General features: G+C 42.9%; 2 protein-coding genes across 3 annotated transcripts in view; one reads left to right on the top strand and one right to left on the bottom strand.

The window, feature by feature from the left end:
- Window positions 1–21840, top strand: part of appl2 (adaptor protein, phosphotyrosine interaction, PH domain and leucine zipper containing 2) — a 135838-nt gene that overhangs the window by 98872 nt on the left and 15126 nt on the right. For both annotated transcript variants that reach the window (XM_063072234.1, XM_063072233.1), the window contains 4 exons: window positions 12311–12454; window positions 12542–12594; window positions 13839–14013; window positions 21798–21834. In XM_063072234.1, coding sequence (XP_062928304.1) covers window positions 12311–12454; window positions 12542–12594; window positions 13839–14013; window positions 21798–21834 — 409 coding nt within the window. The remainder of the gene's footprint in view (window positions 1–12310; window positions 12455–12541; window positions 12595–13838; window positions 14014–21797; window positions 21835–21840) is intronic.
- Window positions 1099–18308, bottom strand: LOC134359271 (uncharacterized). The gene is made up of 2 exons (XM_063072235.1): window positions 14249–18308; window positions 1099–4438 (listed from the first exon to the last, which is right to left on the bottom strand). Exons 1-2 carry the CDS (start codon window positions 14310–14312, stop codon window positions 3639–3641), a joined length of 864 nt encoding a protein of 287 aa, XP_062928305.1. The 5' UTR covers window positions 14313–18308; the 3' UTR covers window positions 1099–3638.

Below are 21840 nucleotides of genomic sequence, written 5' to 3'. Positions count from 1 at the left end.
TATGCCAATCTCTGGCACCATCCCCAGTTCTAATGACATTTGAAATATTTCTGTCAGAGCCCCTATATTTCCACACTAATTTCCCTCAAGGTCCTAAAAGCGCAAGTACTTCCTCTTCTTTAATCGTCGTAGTTTCCACAACTACCCTACTTGTTTCCCTTACCTTACACAATTCAATATCCTTCTCCTTAGTGTGGAAAGTCCTTCTCCAAAGAAATAGTCCTTCTCCAAAGAAAAGAAATTGTTCAAAATCTCCCCCATCTCGTTTGGCTCCGCACACAGCCATCCACTCTGATTCTCTAAGGGACCAATTTTATCCCTCACTATCCTTTTGCTATTAATATAATTGTAGAAACCCTTTGCATTTATTTTCACCTTACTTGCCAGAGCAACCTGATATCTTAGCTTTTCTAATTTTTTTCTTAAGATTCTTTTTACATTCTTCATATTCCTCAAGCACCTCTTTTGCTCCAAGCTGCCTATATTTATTTAGATCTCTCTCTTTCTCCGAACCAAGTTTCCAATATCCCTTGAAAACCATGGCTCTCTCAAACTTTTAACCTTTCCATAGAAACTACAGCACAGAAACAGGCCTTTTTGGCCCTTCTTGGCTGTGCCGAACCATTTTCTGCCTAGTCCCACTGACCTGCACACGGACCATATCCCTCCATACACCTCCCATCCATGTATCTGTCCAATTTATTCTTAAATGTTAAAAAAGAACCCGCATTTACCACCTCGTCTGGCAGCTCATTCCATACTCCCACCACTCTCTGTGTGAAGAAGCCTCCCCTAATGTTCCCTTTAAACTTTTCCCCCCTCACCCTTAACCCATATCCTCTGGTTTTTTTCTCCCCTTGCCTCAGTGGAAAAAGCCTGCTTGCATTCACTCTATCTATACCCATCATAATTTTATATACCTCTATCAGATCTCCCCTCATTCTTCTACGCTCCAGGGAATAAAGTCCTAACCTATTCAACCTTTCTCTGTAACTGAGTTTCTCAAGTCCCGGCAAAATCCTTGTAAACCTTCTCTGCACTCTTTCAACCTTATTTATATCCTTCCTGTAATTTGGTGACCAAAACTGAACACAGTACTCCAGATTCGGCCTCACCAATGCCTTATACAACCTCATCATAACATTCCAGCTCTTATACTCAATACTTTGATTAATAAAGGCCAATGTACCAAAAGCTCTCTTTACGACCCTATCTACCCGTGACGCCACTTTTAGGGAATTTTGTATCTGTATTCCCAGATTCCTGTGTTCCACTGCACTCCTCAGTGCCTTATCATTAACCCTGCATGTGCTACCTTTCAACCTTACAGGAACATAAAGATTCTGTACCCTCAAAATTTCACCTTTAAATGACCTCCATCTCTCTATTACATCCTTCCCATAAAACAAATTGTCCCAATCCACTCCTTCTAAATCCTTTCACATCTCCTCAAAGTTAGCCTTTCTCTAATCAAAAATCTCAACCCTGGTTCCAGTTCTATCTTTCTCCATAATTATATTGAAACTAATGGCATTGTGATCACTGGACCCGAAGTGCTCTCCAACACATATGTCCGTCACCTGACCTATCTCATTCCCGAACAGGAGATCCAACACTGCCCCTTCTCTAGTTGGTACCTCTATGTATTGCTGCAAAAAACTATCTTGCACACATTTTACAAACTCCAAACCATCCAGCCCTTTTACAGAATGGGTTTCCCAGTCTATGTGTGGAAAATTAAAATCTCCCACAATCCCACTACCTTGTGCTTACTACAAATATCTGCTATCTCCTTACAAATTTGCTCCTCCAATTCTCGCTCCCCATTAGGTGGTCTATAATACACCCCTATAAGCATTACTACATCTTTCCCATTCCTCAGTTCCACCCAAATAGCCTCCCTAGACGAGTCCTCTAATCTATCCTGCCAAAGCACCGCTGTAATATTTTCTGTGACAAGCAATGCAACGCCTCCCCCTCTTGATCCTCCGATTCTATCACACCTGAAGCAACGAAATCCAGGAATATTTAGTTGCCAATCACACCCGTCCCGCAACCATGTTTTACTAATAGCTACAACATCATATTTCCAGGTATCAATCCATGCTCTAAGCTCATCCACCTTTCTTACAATGTTCCTAGCATTAAAATAGATGCATTTAAGAAACTCTGCACCTCTTACTCTCTGTTTATCCCTAATGGTGCAAACAACTTTGTTATCTTTTTCTTCCTTCTCCCTTACATCTTCATTCTGAGAGCTCCCGTTCTCTTCCCCTGCCTATCCTCCCTCACACACTGTCTACTAGCTTCCTCTATTTGTGAACTAACCTCCTCTCTCCTAGTCTCTTTAGTTTGATTCCCAACCCCCCACAACCATTCTAGTTTAAAGTCTCCCCAGTAGCCTTTGCAGATCTCCCTGCCAGGATATTAGACCCCTAGGATTCAAGTGCAACCCGTCCTTTTTGTACAGGTCACACCTGCGCTAACAGAGGTCCCAATGATCTAGAAACTTGAATCTCTGCCCCCTGCTCCAGTCCCTCAGCCACGCATTTATCCTCCACCTCATTCTATTCCTATACTCACTGTCGCGTGGCACAGGCAGTAATCCCGAGATTACTACCTTCGCAGTTCTTCTTCTCAACTCCCTTCCTAACCCCCTATATTCTCCTTTCAGGATCTCTTCCCTTTTCCTGTCTATGTCATTGGTACCTATATGTACCACGACCTCTGGCTCTGCACCCTCCCACTTCAGGATATCTTGGATGCAATCAGAAACATCCCAGACCCTGGCACCAGGGAGGCAAACTACCATCCGGGTCTTCTGACTGCGCCCACAGAATCACCTATCTGACCCCCTAACTATCAAGTCCTGTAGAAAAATCACATCTGCAGATAGAGATTTAAGATGTCTAAAAACTTTATCGTTCTTAACAACATAACCAAGGCCCTTAACGTTCCACGAGACTATTGTAATATCTTTACCCCCCCCAGTTGTGTTCTATCGCAAGGCCTTTGCATATGAGAATAAAAAAGAGATTATTAGAGTTGAGCACAAACATAATAAACAATGCAAAATAGCTGGCAGCCTCATAGAGCACAACATACACAAAAAAAACATGTCTGAGCCATAAACAAGAACATCACACACTCTAACCCACCCCTGTTCGTGTCTCCCTAAACCAGACACATGGTTCTCCATTTCCATCCCAAAAGGAACAGTTGGGCAGGTAACTAACATTACACAGTTATCACAAACCCCCTCTCCGAGAAAATTTATAACACAAACTATATAATACCGTTAAAAAAATGCTATTAGGGCAGGGGAGAGTTATCCAATGTCAGCACCTGAAGCTGAACATTCATGACACCAACTCAAATTTTACCCTTATAATAACAGAAATATTTAGAACATTCTCTGCAATTAAATCCCAGTGCAGCATACAGCATTGTAAAACTACATATAACGAGCAGGTTTCCCCTTATCCCAACATGGAAACCGGCACAAATATAAGCTGAATAAACAGTGTCAATATATCTACTCCCTTTTGCATGCGTTATTCCTTTCCAAGAATCGTGCTGCTTCCATCGGGTCGTCGTATACTTTAGGCGCTCTTCCATCTTGATGATAAATATAGAGCCTAGCCAGATACTTGCAGGGAGTACTTGATTCCTCCATCACGCAGAGTTTGCAGTACATTTCGAAAGGCACAACATTGAGTCATCAGCTCATTAGTATAGTCCGGGAAGATGAAGACCTTGTTTCCCTCATACTCCATGGGTCGTAGTCTGCTGCAGCGCAGGATCAGCTCTTTCACTTGAAAGTGATGGATACGTGCCAAGATGGTGCGCAGCTTAGCGCCAGCAGCTGGCTTTGGCTGGAGAGAGGGATGTGCGCTATCGACTTTAACCTGGTACGGGAAATGCTCTTCCCCGAGCAACTTGGGAATCAGTCTGGAAACAAATTCAGTAGGTTTACCATCCTCCTCGCCCTCCTGTATCCCTACAATCTTAATGTTATGTCTCCGGGAATGAGCCTCTAAGTCATGCACTTTAGCTTCAAGCTGGCTGTTTTGTCTCATTAGCTCTGAATACTTAGCTTCAAGCTCTTGCACACGTGCTTCGAGGTCGCAAGCGGTTAGTTCTTGATTAGCCACACGGGCTTGTAAGTCAGCCTGTGAGGCCACAAGCGTCTGAAACTTGGTCTCAAAAACATCAAAGCGGCCGTTAATGCCACGCAGAACTGACTCAGAAATCTCCTGACCTATTTCCTTACACACGGCGTAAGTTTTATCTGACGGTATCTCAGACGTGGAGAAGTTCTTTACAGACCCGTTGTTAGCACTAACTTCGGTAGTTTGGCAGTCGGCGGTCTTGGCTTTATTTGCCTTCGGCATTGTCAAGCTTTTCCAGACACTGAGTTTAGACATGCACTGTTGGCCTATGCATGAATAAAACAGGGTATAATAGTAATTTTATCGAGGCCTCGGAGAGGAGCACTGACCAAACATGTCTAATCCATACGCATGTGCACTGGCGCCCCCCGAGAGGGCACAGTTTTAAGGTGCTTGGAAGTAGGTACAGAGGAGATGTCAGGGGTAAGTATTTTATGCAGAGAATGGTGAGTGCGTGGAATGGGCTGCCGGCAACGGTGGTGGAGGCGGATATGATAGGGTCTTTTAAAAGACTCCTGGACAGGTATATGGAGCTCAGCAAAATAGAAGGCTATGGGTAACCCTGGGTAATTTCTAAGGTTAAGGTGAGCCAAAGGGCCTGTATTGTGTTGTAGGTTTTCTTTCTTTTTCAATATTTTTATTAATTGCTTGCATAGACGAATACAAAATAAATTATGATATTATGGAAACAGAAACAAGGTTGAAATGCCCCATATCTATGTATAGTAAATTAACCATAATATTGAAAAGGTATGTTTTATTCTAATCTAAAGCAAAATCAAAACCTCATAACAAAAAAAAAGGAAAAAAAAACAGCTGTTTGGTTATAAGAAAAAGAATCTCTGACATATAGTCGCAAATTCAAACATATATTAGCCATCATCATTGCTGAACAAGTCAAAAATTGTGAAAGTAGTTCCAAAAAGGTCCCCATAGTGTGGAAAAAACTTGTCTAGGTATAGAAATAGAGCAGCTAATCTTCTCCAGATTTAAACATGACATAACATCAATCAACCAATGGGCATGAGTAGGCAGAGCAGCATCTTTCCATTTAAGCAACAAAACTCTTCTGGCTAAAAGAGAAATAAAAGCCAAAATATGCAAATCATTCAGTTTAAGAGTAAAATCATTTCCTCCAACAATGCCAAATAAGGCAGTTAGAGGGTTGGGTTTAAAGTTTACTTTAAAAAGCTCCGAGAAAGTTTGAAATACTTCTTTCCCAAATTTATCAAGCCACAGGCAGGATCAAAACATATGAATTAGAGAGGCCTCTTTGACATTACACCTATTACAGTATGGAGAAAAATCTGAGTAAAAACAAGAGAGCTTATCTTTAGTCATATAGGCTGTATGAACCACTTTAAATTGTAAAACAGAGTGACGTGCACATAATGAAGAGGTGTGAACAAGTTTTAAAAATTTAATTCCAAGTATCCTCATCAGTTGAAATCTGTAGGCCTTGTTCCCAGAGGTTTTTAATTTTGTCTAACAAAATGTTTCTCACTGCCAACAGCATACTATAAATATTAGAAATAGATCCATTATGAAAAGGTTTTAGAGTAAAAGTTGTATCAATTAAATTCCTATCTGGACATTTAGGAAATGTATGAAGTTTAGAACGCAAGAAGTCTCTAATTTGTAAATATCTAAAAAAGTGAGCTTTACAAAGATTATATTTAATAGATAATTGATCAAATGAGGAAAGACCATCTCCAACAAACAGATCCTGAAAACATTTAATACCTAGTCTCGCAACACACATAAAAGTTGCTGGTGAACGCAGCAGGCCAGGCAGCATCTCTAGGAAGAGGTGCAGTCGACATTTCAGGCCGAGACCCTGAGTCCTGACGAAGGGTCTCGGCCTGAAACGTCGACTGCACCTCTTCCTAGAGATGCTGCCTGGCCTGCTGCGTTCACCAGCAACTTTTATGTGTGTTGCTTGAATTTCCAGCATCTGCAGAATTCCTGTTGTTTGCGTAATACCTAGTCTATTTCACTCTTTAAAACTAAATCAGTCAAAGAAGGTTTAAAAAAAATTAGAGAAAATGGGACTAGAGAGTGAAAAACCAAATAACCCAAAGAATTTTCTAAATTGTAACCAAATCCTCAAAGAATGTTTAACTACATAATTATCAGTTAAATAACTTAAGGATAAAGGAACTGAAGAACCAAGAAGAAAAATTATAGAAAATTTATGAACAGAATTAACTTCTGAAGAAACCCAAACCGGACAGTCTTCACGATTAATATAGTATAACCAAAACTTAAGGTAGAGTGTGTTGACTGTCCAGTAGTTAAACCTAAAATTGGGTAGGGCTAATCCCCCATTTTTTTTAGTTTTCTGAAGATGAACTTTGTTTAATCAGAGGGGGGGTTTATTCTTCCATAAGTAAGAAGATATAATCGAGTCTAAAGAGTCAAAAAAAGGATTTAGAAATAAAAACAGGTAGGGCTTGAAATAGATATAAAAATATAGTCAAAATATTCATTTTAATAGAATTGATACATCCAATCAGTGATAAAGAAAGGGGAGACCAATTTGATAGTACCTTCTTAACATACTCCAAAAGAGTGATAAAGTTTTCTTTAAAAAGAAATTTATATTTCCTAGTAATTGTTATACCTAAATAAGTAAATTGATTTCTTACAATTTTAAAAGGAAGATCAGAGTAGACTGATACCAAATTATTCAAAGGAAAAAGTTCACTCTTATGAAGATTAAGTTTATATCCTAAGAACTGACTAAATTCAGAAAGTAAGGGAAGTAATGAGGGTAGAGAGGACTCCGCATTAGAGATGTAGAGCAAAAGGTCATCAGCATAAAGCGACAACTTATGAGTGATACCCCTCCTTAAAATACCCGAGATGTCAACGGATTCACGAAACACGGTGGCTAAAGGCTCTAAAGCCAAATCAAAAAGCGAAGGACTCAAAGGACATCCTTGTCTGGTTCCACGTTGGAGATTAAATGGTTTAGAACTCTGAGAGTTAGTAAGAACCTGTGCAGTGGGAGATGAATAAAGTTATTTAATCCATTGAATAAAATTGGACCCAAAGTTAAATCTACTCATTCAATCGTTTCGAAGATGAACAGTCTAAAACAGGGTCAAGACAGCAATTAAAATCACCTCCCAAGATTAAAGAGTACAAATTTAAGTCTGGTAAAAAAGGAAAAAAAAGTTCAAAAAAGCTGGGATCATCTCTATTTGGAACATAGAGTTTAGTTTGTTATCTAATTTCCCTGAGACTATAACGAACCACCCATTGGGGTCAGACATTACATCATGTTGAACAAAAGCAACTGAATTGTCAATCAAAATCGAAGTACCTCTGGCCTTGGCTTGAAAGGAAGAATGAAAAGCTAGACTGTTCCAACGCCCACAGTCAGATCTGCGAACATGTGTCGCTTGTAAAAAAAAATTGAGGCCTTCAATTTCTTAATATAGGTAAAAATCTAATTGCATTTCACAGGGTGGTTTAAACCAGCGGTCCCCAACCACCAGGCTGCGGACCGGTACCAGGCTGCAAAGCATGTGCTACCGGGCCGAGAGGAAACGATATGAGTCAGCTGCACCTTTCCTCATTCCCTGTCACACCCACTGTTGAACTTTAATGCACGCAAGGTCATCAGTGACTCTGACGTGCAAAGGAATGGGGCCATGACCCATTTGTGAATGTTTCCAGTGAACCTTCCATGTCAGCGCGGGAAGAAGATCAACTCCTCGAGCTTGCAAATGACGGTGGGCTGAAAAGTATGTTTGACATAACATCTCTGCCGGCATTCTAGATCAAAGTCAAGGCTGAATATCCTGAGATAGCCACAAAAACACTGAAAACGTTGCTTCCATTTCCAACATCACTGCGAAGCGGATTTTTCTGCAATGAATGCAATGAAAACTAAATTGTGGAATAGACTGGACATAAGGAACCCCCTTCGAGTATCGCTGTCTCCCATCACCCCTCAACGGGACTGTCTTGTTGCAGGAAAACAAGCCCAGGGCTCTCACTGATTCAGCGATATTGGTGTGTTGCGATGAATTTATATGTTCATATGAGGAAAATATGCGCTGTATGTTTAATATCCAAACGTTACTTAAAATGTTATGATGTTATTGACTTATAAGTGACTTATAATTCAGTGGTCCCCAACCTCCGGGTCGCGAAGAATACAGCGATAGCTGGGACACACCCAGCACATCTTTAAGAAAAAAACCGAAATAAACAAGCTAATCGATTAGGTGCTACCTGTCATGTAAATGTCGGCCCAGATCAGAGGCGATTGCCAATTGCGTCGCCTCTGATCTGGGCCGACATTTACGTGCCGGGTGGCACCTAATCAATTAGCTTGCTTATTTCGGCTTTTTTATTAAAGATGTGCTGGGTGCCTCTGGGCTTCACCCCTCCCCCTTTCTTTCTCCCTAGGCCTCCTGTCCCATGATCATCTCGTATCCCTTTTGCCAATCAACTTTCCAGCTCTTAGCTCCATCCTCCTCCTGTCTTCTCCTATCATTTTGGATCTCCACCTCCCTCTCCCACTTTCAAATCTCTTACTAGCTCTTCTTTCAGTTAGTCCTGGTGAAGGGTATCGTCCCGAAACGTCGACTGTACCTTTTCCTAGAGATGCTGCCTGGCCTGCTGTGTTCACCAGCAACCTTGATGTGTGTTGCTTGAAATTCCAGCATCTGCAGATTTCCTTGTGTTTGCATTCCGACTACCGCTGTACCACTGCATTCTTCGCAGCAATGTATCGGTCCGCGGCCCGGAGGTTTGGGACCACTGTTACAATTGATTTATCACTATATTCATGCGAGGAAAATATGCGCTGTGTGTTGAATATTAAATTTGTTAGATAAAACCCTTTAGAAACGAAATTGAGTGTATTAGCCACTTGTAAGTGACTTATAGTTGACTTATCACCTATATTCTGGTCGCGTTTAACACCCCCCCCCCCCAGTGGGCCGGTCCACAAGAATATTGTCAATAATAAACCGGTCCGCGGTGCAAAAAAGGTTGAGGACCCCCGGTTTAAACCTTTCACATTTAAAGTAAGAAAATTAATACAGGTTTCCCCCGCCATCCGAAGGTAGAGCGTTCCTGTGAAACAGTTCGTAAACCAAAATGTCGTAGAGTGAAGAAGCAATTACCATTTATTTATATGGGAAAATTTTGTGAGCGTTCGCAGACCCAAGAATAACCTGTCAATCATGCCAAATAACACATAAAACCTAAAATAACTAGCATATAGGAAAAGCAGGAATGATATGATAAATACACAGCCCATATAAAGTAGAAATACTTTTCCACAATCATTGCCGGCACTGTTCTCCGAAGCGAAAATCTCATGCAAGCGCTCTTGGCAGAAAATCTCACGCAAGCGCTCTCGTCAAAACACTCTCTCCAGTAACCTTTAAGCTATGAAGCTGCCAAATCATACCAAATAACATGTAAAAATACACAGCCTATGTAATGTAGAAATAATGTATGTACAGTGTAGTATCACTTACTGGAATCAGGAAGACAGCGCCAAGCACACTGATGATGGTGCGTTAGACTGAGTCATCACAAGCAGTGGCCCCCACCCTCCAAGCTGCCGACCCGATACATTGCCGCGAAGCATGCATTGGTAGCCGGAAGGCACACAGCACATCTTGTTTAAAAAAAAAGCCGAAATAAACATGCTAATTAATTAGGTGCCGCCCGACACGTAATTGTCGGCCCAGATCATTGCCGATTGCATCGCCTCTGATCTGGGCCGACATTTACGTGTTGGGTGGCACCTAATTTAATTAGCATATTTATTTCGACTTCTTTCTTAAAGATGTGCTGTGTGCATCCCAGCTACCGCTGCATTCTCCGAGAATCGGTATCTGTCCGCGGCTTGGGGGCTGGGTTGGTGGGACACTGGGGTGTCATCTCGTCATCTGTTTCCATTAGAGCAGGTTCATCTTCTCCTATGACTGCCTGCCTCGATGTCGAAGGTCGAGGTTCGTCGTCTGCTGTGGCCGATGTGGAAGGCTTGCTTGACTGCTGAGCCTCACGTATTTTTCTATCATACAGTTCTTTGTAAGGACTCAAACTATCTTGCAAATATTCCCTAAACCTATGTACCCTTTCAAAATTAAAGTCGTACTTTATCATTACTCATTCGGTTTTGATTGTTGTCCTTTCCTCTTCCAATTGCATTAGCTCTTCATCTATCAGTTCTTGGTTATGGGATGCCAAAACCTCTCAACATCATCTTCGTCACCTTCCACAAGCCAAACTCACGTTGTCCTTACTTCGTTCACCACGATCAAAACGCTTAAATATGTCTAGTTTTACGCTAAGTGTAACACCCTTACGAGCTCTTTCAGGTTTTTCCAATACCTCAGGACTCACCTTGCAAACGGCTGCTCACAGGCACGTGTTAAAGCAATGCCGTTCCGAAACCGGGGGAGAGCGGCTGTTCGGGGCACGCGCTGATTTGTTTTCGTAATAGTGAAAACACCTTCTGTTAGTGAAAACGGTACTAATGTAGGTCTTTCGTAACAGTGAGGTTTCGTAAAGCGAACGTTTGAAAAGCGGAGGACACCTGTATTGTATATCATTTAAATACGTTTAAAACAGAGGTTAAACATATAAACCGCTGGAATATACCAAAAATCCAAACTTAACCAAGCAATGGTTGAGGAGGGGATAACCAAACAGCTGATAAAAAGGAAAAAGGAAAAAAACAGCCCGCCCACCCCCCTCCCAAAGGAAAAAAATCACCCTGATCTACTGATAAATCCCACCCCCGACATCTTACTGGCAGAGCTCCAAGAGAAGAAAAGATTAGTACAGAATGAATTCCAACCTAGACTAAATAACCTTCAGAAGAACTAAAAACAATTCAAAATATAATGTTTGCAAAAAATAATTACAAAGAAAACTTACTGAAGTTAAGTCTATTAATTTTCTAAACAAAAAATTATAAAAAGGAAAGGAAGGATTATTTATGAAAATATATCGAAAAAAGAATTGTTCAAAGAAAGAAGTAATAAACTGCACAATTGCAAGTGAAGCAAGTTTTCTCCAGTTCCCACACTGGCTATGATTGTTAGACCATCAAAGCAAATTCATTTTGTTGGTTATCTCTTTCTTGTCACTTATTGGGTGATCAGTTAGCAAGTGTAGTTAATCAGGCTGGTGATGGAGAGAGGGTTGTGCTTGGGGTGGTGTGGGCACTGCTGGATGAGGAATGGTAGTGAGAGGAGAATGAGTGTTGTTTGAGGCAGCACAGTAACATATTGGTAAGTGTAATACTATTACAGCACCAGCAACCCAGCTTCACTTCCCCCGCTGATCACCTGGTAACCGTGTGGGTTTCCTCCAGATACTCCAGTTTCCTCTCTCATTCCAAAGATGCAGGGTTCATCGATTTCTCGAACTTCCGGTTATGTTCCCCACCTCACCTCACCATACCCCATCTCCTTTTCCCCCTCTCACCTTATCTCCTTGCCTGCCAATTGCTGCCTCCAGTGCTCCTCCCCCTTTTTCTTTCTTCCATGGCTTCTGTTCTCTCCTATCAGATTCCCCTTTCCAGCCCTGTATCTCTTTCACCTGTCAACTTCCCAGCTCTTTATTTCACCCCTCCCCCTCCAATTTTCACCAGCCTGTTGTTTCTCTCTCCCCTCCCCCACCTTTTAAATCTACTCCTCAGCTTTTTTTCTGCAGTCCTGCCAAAGGGCTTGAAACATCGACTGTACTCTTTTTCTGCAGATGCTGCCTGGCCTGCTGAGTTCCTCCAGCATTTTGTGTGTGGTGCTTGGTTTTCCAACATCTGCAGATTTCTCTGGTTTGTGCAGGGTTAACTGGTCACTTGTGTGTGGTTGGGCAGCGTGGGTCACTGGGCCTGTTACTGTGCTGAATCTTTAAATAGAATAAGAAACTTTGAAAGGTGACTGTGCATTGGCTGGTCATGTTCAGCTGACATGACATAGGATGTAGGATGGAGCTTTTAAATGTTAAGATCAGGTCCTCGCCATCCTGTCCTAGTGATGTCAGTGTTCCACCTGCAGCCTCCTGCAACCACTGCTTTATGTGATCGGGGACAAGAAGAATCTCGAGTTATTTCCCCTGCAGAAGTGTACCAGTTCATTGTTTTTCATGGGTTACAGAGTTGAGAATGAAGGTGCTGAGGCTGCCAGTAATGAGAAAGTTTTGACAGAGCTGCCGGAATCAGCAGAGCCTCTCATCGTCCCTGGAACACCGATTCGATTTGACCTGTGTCCAGCAAGTGAAGAAAACCAGTCTGTCAGCAGGTGTGTGAAAGCAGAACAGACCAGTCAGAGAGCTTCTTCATCTAAGGAAATGTGTCCGTCTTCTTTAACTGGTTAAATGTCTTTCAGAGGCACAGTCCCATTGGGAAAATCAGACCCTGACGCAGATACTGCTCCAGAAGGTAAGAATGAATGGCTTATTGGTGTTTGCAAGGGAAAATAACTGTTCTAAAGGCAGCAGCTGAGTGCTGATAATTAGAGGGTTTTGTGTAGGCTGCAGTTATGTAGTTGGCACTCCCACACATTCTGTTTTGAGATATGAAAAGCGAACATCACAAAACCCAAGCTTTTTCACAATGTCCCCATCTACTCTGAAAGACCCGGACTGTACTGCAGTGTTCTACATTCTACACCCTGGGCAGACCTAAGATCTTGGATCTGGCCCTTTCCCCAGATGCTCCCCGACCTGCTGATTACTTCCTATGTCTTTTGTTTCTAGTTGAAAGGACAAGGGCAAAGGGCATATCAGACTTAAACAGAACTCTTCCTGGTATGGTCCAATCAACTGAGCAACATTAATTAGCCCCAAGATCCATATCGAACCTTTATGCTACAACATCACCTTAACTAGTCCATGTCTTCAATCCATTTCACAAGCATAGGAGCAGGCAAAGGTGAGACTTTTGGTTCTAATTTTAAGTTGAAGTTTAAATCAAGACATATTTCCCACCTTTATTCATTCTTAATCTATCAGTTTCTCTTTTCAGTCCACTTAATGTGTGTTCCTTGACAACAGAATGTACAATAGACGGCTCTGAATCCCTCAGATGCCGTCTGACCTGCTGAGTGTTTCCAGGAGGCTCTATTTCAATTTCAGGATTCTGGAAGCTGCAGTGCTTTGGTTTCCACACACAGGAGGAGTTTATGGAGTGGTATGTCAGGGGCTCTATTCTGAAGATGGCAGCATGTTCCCACTATTGCGTTACACAGTACCACTTCAGTCACAGGTCTGTGCTCATCTGCACCTTCAGGACGTTGGTGCTGGATAAGCAGATTTTCTGGACTGTTGGGTATTATTCATGTAAATTCCACCAGATTTCAATTAGTTCTTTTTGGATAGTTTTATAATTAATCCCAGGTTGAGCTCAATTTCAGAACACAGGAACTGGGATCCCGGGGTACCTGGGGAGTCTCGGAAGACTGGTAAGCCTGACAGTAAACGGTCAGAATTTACTCCACTGTAGATACTTGAAATCTAAATAAAATATAATCCAGAGAGCAAAATATGGTGAATATTCTCCGGCACATTAGGTTAGAACTGGTGAAAAGTCACAGATCTGAAACACTTCTCTCCACTGAGACTGTCCAGTATTTCCAACTTTGGGAGCTGGGTTATGGAACTTGACTCTTTCTACTCTTTCCTCAGATTTGCTCCTGCACCAAGTGTTTACTGTGAGGTTTTTGGGCTCCATAGAAATAACAACAGACCAGGACAGTGAAGTGATCTATGAAACGATGAGACAGGTTCTGGCTGCTCGGGCAATTCATAACATCTTCCGTATGACTGAATTTCAAATGGTGGTCAGCTCCAGGACGCTGAGGCAAGTATGCATTTGGCATGTCAGATGTTTGGCTTTTAATTACTGACTTTCTCCCTGGCCAGGAAAAGTAGAACACTTGCTAACTTTTATTTTAGTTTTATCATATACCTATGCACTGTGTACGAGGTATCATAATGTCTGGAGTTGGTTTTGCTTCTGTAGATGAAATAAAAGATGCCTTAATTTTTAATACTTAAGGTATCAGCGGCATATGAACTGTTAAGGAAGTACTCACTGGAGACAGACGTGATGAACTGATTAGTTCGGGTACCCATCTTGCTGCTGGTGTTTTGTTCCATACTTGATCAAAATGATACAATCCACAGCATGGAAACAGGTCCTTCGGCCCATGGCAGCCATCACAACCAATCCCATCAGAGTGTATCCTGGAGATATTGAGTAGATTTAATACCTTGCAATTGATACTGGTTTAGCAAACAATCAAAGCCGCAGTCACACGGTTGCTTGTATTTTCAGTTAGTTTGCACATAGTCATTCCATAGAAAATTCCACAAGAGTCCCCCCTCCCCCCCAACACCTGCCTGTGAGCACTGCCGAATATATTGGGAGTAATCAGTGGGATGTTTGGGGATCGTGGCTTACCCAGATTTTAGACTTGCGTCAAGGAGACAGACTATGAGAATTTTTCAAGGGGGGTGGGGAGAGAGAGACCTTCCCATGTAATTCAGCTTTAGTTATCACATGTAGATCGAAATATACACTTAATCTGATCTCTAACCTTCCTAAACTCCCCTCTCTGTCCCCTAAACCATTCCTTAGAGCTTAAAAAATAGCTGAACTTAAAAACCACAATCTCGACACTGACTGCAGCTTGGCATCATCTTAAAAAAAATCCCTCACCTTTTGAAAATACTAGGAGTGGAGTGAAGATTCACCAGTCTGGTCCTGGGATGGTGGGTTTACTGTGTGAGGAAAGGGCAGGTTAGGTTTGGCTGTGGTCTCTGCAGTCCAGAGGAATGAGAAAAGAGCTCACAGAAACTCAGAAAATAAATTAAGGAACTCAGCAGGCTGGATGTGGGAGGAGTTTCCAGACTGAGGAGTGTAGGGCTTGGGAATGGGGTGAGAAAAATGGTGAGTTGGTTTATTATTGTCACATGGACTGAGGTGCAGTGAAAATCTGGGGTTTATGTGCCATTCATAAAGATTTATTGCATCATAGTGAGGGCAATGACAAAATGCAGAATGATGTGTTGCAGTTACTCAGACAGTTCAGTGTAGGCAGACAGTAAGGTGCAAGGTCTTAATTAGGTAGATGGTGAGTGAGGTATATAGTATATAGCAGTGGTCCCCAACCACCGGGCCGCGGACCGGTACCTGGCCGCAAAGCATGTGCTACCGGGCCACGAGGAAACGATATGTTTTAGCAATAGGAGTCAGCTGGACCTTTCCTCATTTCCAGTCAGGGTCACTTTTGAGCCATTACGCATGCGAGGTCATTACCCGCGCGTCATCCATGTCAGCGCGGGAAGGAGATCAACTCGAGCTTGCAAATTACGGCGGGCTGAAAAGTATGTTTGACATAACACCTCTGTTGGCATTCTGGATCAAAGTCAAGGCTGAATATCCTGAGATAGCCACGAAAGCACTGAAAACATTCCTTCCATTTCCAACATTTTTCTGCGAAGCGGGGTTTTCTGCAATGAATGCAACAAAAACTAAATTGCAGAATAGACTGGACATAAGGAACCCCCTTCGAGTATCGCTGTCTCCCGTCACCCCTCGATAGGACCGTCTTGTTGCAGGGTAACAAGTCCAGGGCTCCCACTGATTCAGCGATACTGGTGTGTTGCAATGATTTTATATGTTTATATGGGGAAAATATGTGCTGTGTGTTTAATATCCAAACGTTACTTAAAATGTTATGATGCTATTGACTTACTTATATAACCATATAACAATTACAGCACGGAAACAGGCCATCTCTGCCTTTCTAGTCCGTGCTGAACGCCACTCTCACCTAGTCCCGCCGACCTGCACTCAGCCCATAACCCTCCATTCCTTTCCTGTCCATATACCTATCCAATTTTTCTTTAAATGATAATAATCGAACCTGCCTCTACCACTTCTACTGGAAGTTCGTTCAACACTTACTTCAAGCTCCCCTGATGATTGTCTTATCACTATATTCATGCAAGGAAAATATTTGTGTGTTTAATATTAAATTTGTTAGATAAAACCCTTTTAGAAACAAAATTGAGTGTATTAACCACTTATCAACTATATTCCGGTCGTGATTAACACCACCCCCCCCCCGAACAGAATCGCCAAAAAGGATTTGCAGGTCACGACTCACATGCGCACTGGTGCCTGTGCAAGGCTTCATGGTCATTGTAGTCTTTTTTGGGGGTAAACGCAATGTATTTGACTGCTACTCTTGTCCGTTGGCAACCCTACCTGCCCCCACCCCCACTGCGGGTCGGCCGGTCCGCAAGAATATTGTCGATACTAAACTGGTCCGCAGTGCAAAAAAGGTTGGGGATCCCTGATAAAGTGAGGTTCTGAGTCCATCATATTGTAATAGGGACCCTTGTAACAGTGTGACGGAAGCAGTCGTTGAGCCTGGTTGCAGGTGCCTTCAAGCTGTTTTTAATCTTCTGCCCGATGGGATGGGGAAGAAAAGAGAATGTTTGGGGGGGGGTGTTGGAGGAGTCTTTGATTATGTTGCTATTTTACTAAGTTGATGAGAAATGTAGATAGACTTTATGAAGGGGAGGCTGGTTTTGATCTAACCTTGAGGTCATGGGCAGAGAAGTGGTGATGCATCCAGATAGATAGGATGTGGTTTATGGTGTATCTAGATAGGATGTGGTTTATGGTGATCCGGATAGGATGTGGTTTATGGTGATCCGGATAGGATGTGGTTTATGGTGATCCGGATAGGATCTGGTTTATGGTGATCTGGATAGGATCTGGTTTATGGTGATCTGGATTGGATGTGGATGTGGTTTATGGTGATCTGGATAGGATCTGGTTTATGGTGATCTGGATTGGATGTGGATGTGGTTTATGGTGATCTGGATAGGATCTGGTTTATGGTGATCTGGATTGGATGTGGATGTGGTTTATGGTAATCCAGATAGGATGTGGTTTATGGTAATCTGGATAGGATCTGGTTTATGGTGATGTGGATGTGGCTTATGGTGATCTCGATAGGATGTGGATGTTGTTTATGGTAATCCGGATAGGATATGGTTTATGGTGATCCGGATAGGATATGGTTTATGGTGATCCGGATAGGATCTGGTTTACAATGCATTTATAGTGTAGGCACGTGGCCAAGTGGTTAAGGCATTGGACTAGCGACCTGAAGGTCGTGAGTTCGAGCCCCAGCCGAGGTAGCGTGTTGTGTCCTTGAGCAAGGCACTTAATCACACATTGCTCTGCGACGACACTGGTGCCAAGCTGTATGGGTCCTAATGCCCTTCCCTTGGATAACATTGGTGTTGTGGAGAGGGGAGACTTGCAGCATGGGCAACTGCTGGTCTTCCATACAACCTTGCCCAGGCCTGCGCCCTGAAGAGTGAAGACTTTCCAGGCGCAGATCCATGGTCTCGCAAGACTAACGGATGCCTTTAATTTAATGAAAAATTAGTGAGAGTCAGTGGGAAAGTGACTAATTTCTTTTGCCTTTGAAAAAGGAGAGATGCTGTTTTGCATTCTTGACCACAATGTCAGTGGTTGGACCAGAACAGACAAATTTCTCTGCTGAGAGAATGTTCAACATTGTCTATTCAGTGTGTTCATTTGAAACACAAAATAGATCTGTGTATCAGCTGTAGCCTTGTTGGAAAATGGCACCAGGTAGATAGAGGTCTGGTTAAATGAACAGTGGATTCCCCATTCCCCCTCTTGTGGTTCTGTTCTAAAATTAATATATTCAAAAGACAGACACAACACATTTGTTTAATTCCTCTACCATTTCCTTATTGCTCAGTATAGTTTCACCTGAAGAAGTGTCTCGGCCCGAGATGCCAAATGTTCATTCATTCCATAGATGTCTGAGCTGCTGAGTTCCTCCAGCATTCTGTGTGTGGATTTCCAGCGTCTGCAGAATTGCTTGTGTTATAGTTTCACCTGTGTCACGCTCTAAGGGGCCCACGTTATCTTTACAGCAGCCACCCCATACTGTACTTTCTATCCCCTCGTGGATGCTGAGATTTTCATTTAGTGGTTTCAGAAATGTACCTGCTGTGCAGGTTTACTGCTTTTACAACACATTAAACCTGTCAAAATATAATCTAGTGCATGATGAATTGATTCTTCATGTAAACCATTGCTTGCTGCTTTCCTTTTAACCCTTTCATTGATGTTCCCACTCACTGACACCTCTGGGTGTTTGAGCAGTTTTCATTTATCCTCATTTTGAAAAAACAACTTTTGGGATTAATTTAGAATTCTGTCATAGTTCAATAGTTTCTCGAGAAGCTCCTGAACAACCAGAACATCTATTAGATTATGAAGATACGCAGTCCTCTTTTATTGTCATTTAGTAATGCATGCATTAAGAAATGATACAATATTTCCTCCGGTGTGATATCACAAAACACAGGATAGACCAAGACAGAAAAAAACTAACAAAACCACATAATTATAACATATAGTTACAACAGTGCAACAATACCATAACTTGATGAAGAAATTCACGAGCACAGTAAAAGTTCAAAGTCTCTCAAATGTCCCACATCTCACGCAGACCGGAGAAGGAAGAAAAACTCTCCCTGCCATATCTGACCACGGTCCGACTCTGAGTCACCCGAAAACTTCGAGCTCCGATCAGCTCTCCGACACCGAGTACTGAGCGCCATCTCTGTCTGAACGATTCGACCTCAATCTTGGTCGCCAACAGCAGGCAAAGCCGGAGATTTTGAGGCCTTCCCTTCGGAAGATTCCCAACCACGCAGCAACAACAGCAGCGAACGAGCGTTTCAGAAATTTTTCTAGATGTTCCTCTGTGCTTTCACGTCCATCTCCATCAAATCAGAATTGTCCACGGCCCCTATTTAACGGATATGATATCATTTTTCACTGGAGGGCTGCGCATCTTCTTGGTACGATGCCAGATGCAGAATATCTTCATCATACTAACATATAGAACTGTGCTGTATTCCACAAAGCATTTGTACTCTTTGGTACCTCACCCCCACCAGTACTGTACCCCAGTTATACAGTGGCAGACTCATCCCAACTGGTACTGTACCCCAGTGTTATACAGTGGCAGACCTGTTCCCACTGATACTGTACCCCAGTTATACAGCGACAGACCCGTCCCCACTGGTACTGTACCCGTGTTATGCAGTGACACACCCATCCCACCGGTACTGTACCCCAGTGTTATACAGTAATGCACCCATCCCCACTGGTACTGTACCCCAGTGTTATGCAGTGACACACCCATCCCCACCGGTACTGTACCCCAGTGTTATACAGTAACAGACCCGTCCCCACTGGTACTGTACCCATGTTATGCAGTGACACACCCATCCCCACCGGTACTGTACCCCAGTGTTATACAGTGACAGACCTGTCCCCACTGGTATGCTGGTGTTATACAGTGACAGATCTGTCCCCACTGGTACTGTACCCCAGTGTTATACAGTAACAGACCCGTCCCCACTGGTACTGTACCCCAGTGTTATACAGTGACAGACCTGTCCCCACTGGTATGCTGGTGTTATACAGTGACAGATCTGTCCCCACTGGTACTGTACCCCAGTGTTATACAGTGACAGACCTGTCCCCACTGGTACGCTGGTGTTATACAGTGACACACCCATCCCCACCGGTACTGTACCCCAGTGTTATACAGTAACCCATCCGCACTAGTACTGTACCCTGGTGTTATACAGTGACACACCCATCACCACTGGTACTGTACCCAGTGTTATACAGTGACAGACCTGTCCCCACTGGTATGCTGGTGTTATACAGTGACAGATCTGTCCCCACCGGTACTGTACCCCAGTGTTATACAGTGACAAACCCACCCCACTGGTACAGTGACAGATCTGTCCCCACCAGTGCTGTACCCCAGAGTTATAAAGTGACACACCCATCTGCACTGATACTGTTCCCCAGTGTTATACAGTGACAGGTCTGTCCCCAGCAGTACTGTAGCCCAGTGTTACACAGTGACAGACGCGTCCCCAGTAGTGCTATACCCCAGTGTTATAGTGTGGAGGGTTGATTTTAGTTGCAAAGGGACTTGACAGCATGCGGGGTTATGCTGAGAAATGGCAGATTGAGTTCAACCCACAAAATTGTAAAGTGATTCACTGTGAATAGGTTGAATTTGCAGGCTGAATACAGAGTTAACAGCAGGATTCTTTGCATGTCATAAATTCCTCAAGAGTTGCCATGCAAATTGATAGGGTTGTTTAGGAGGAGTGTAGCGAGTTGGCCTTCAATATCAGGGGATTCAGTTCCAGAACTGCGAGATAATGGTACAGCTCTCTAAAACTCTGGTTGCCTCATTATAGGGAGGATGTGGAAGCTACTGAGAGTATGAAGTGGCGATTTACCAGGATGTTGCCTCATTATGGGGAGGATGTATGAAGTGGCGATTTACCAGGATATTGCCTCATTATGGGGAGGATGTATGAAGTGAAGATTTACCAGGGTGTTGCCTCATTATAGGGAGGATGTATGAAGTGAAGATTTACCAGGGTGTTGCCTCATTATAGGGAGGATGTATGAAGTGGCGATTTACCAGGATGTTGCCTCATTATGGGGAGGATGTATGAAGTGAAGATTTACCAGGGTGCTGCCTGGACTCGACGGCATGTCTTGCGAGGGTTGGTAGAGCAAGCTAGAGCTTTCTCTTTGGAGCGAAGGAGGCTGAGAGGTGACTTGTCAGAGGTGTACAAGATGATAAGGAGCAAGAAGCCAGAGACTTTTTCTCAGGGTGGAAACAGCAAATATGAAGCTGTATAATTTTAAGGTGATTGGAGGCAAGTGTAGGATGTCAGAGGGAAGTTTCTTTTACACAGAGAGTGGTGGGTACATGGCATGCACTGCCAGGTGTAGTGGTAGAGGCAGATACAATGGGGCATTTAATGAACTCTTAGGTGGGCTCATGAATGATAGAAAAATGAAGTTATGTAGGAGGGAAGGGTCAGATGGATCTTAGAATAGGTTCTAAGGTTGGCACAACATCATGAGCCCTAGGACCTGTACTGTGCTGGAGCAGCATAAACCAGGGCTTCGATAGACATTCTGTATGGCAAGGCTCACTGTGTCCGTCCGAATTTCAAAAATCCTGCCTCCTTATCCAGCGGCTGGTTGGCAGCCTTCTGAAGAGATGGTGGTTGGTGTGCTTTTATCTTCAGACAGGGGCACCATTTGTAACTATTTCACTGAAGGCTTCCCTGCCCATGGAGCGTTGAGCCCTGCCAGTAACACTGGAGTGAATGCAGCAGATGAACTGAATTTCTGACAAACATCCACAAAAAGTGCATGTCTGTGTCAGATTTGTTCATTCATGAACTACCGGGTGAAGTGTTTACAAACAACTTTTTTAAATGAATATTGCCATGGTTATTGGAAAGGACTTGTGCACAATGCATGCTGGATTCAACACTTTCATGTGATCTTGTTTTTTTTAATCTAAATGAATGATGTGTGTGGTAGAAAATAAGTAAAAGCTTGGTGCTTTGTGCAAATTTTAATGTTAATTTTAGTGAAAAAGTTTGAATTGTAGAGAAAAACAATAAGGAATATCAAGTACAATTTACTGTCAGTAGATGAATTATTCTATTTCTTTACAGGTTCATTGATCCGTACACTCAGAATACAAAGATAAGTGTAAGT

The sequence above is a fragment of the Mobula hypostoma genome, chromosome 20 (genome assembly GCF_963921235.1).
Source record: "Mobula hypostoma chromosome 20, sMobHyp1.1, whole genome shotgun sequence".
Taxonomy (NCBI): Eukaryota; Metazoa; Chordata; class Chondrichthyes; order Myliobatiformes; family Myliobatidae; genus Mobula; species Mobula hypostoma.
The sequence above is the reverse complement of the archived record's forward strand: the minus strand, read 5'-3'. Positions and strand labels throughout refer to the sequence as shown.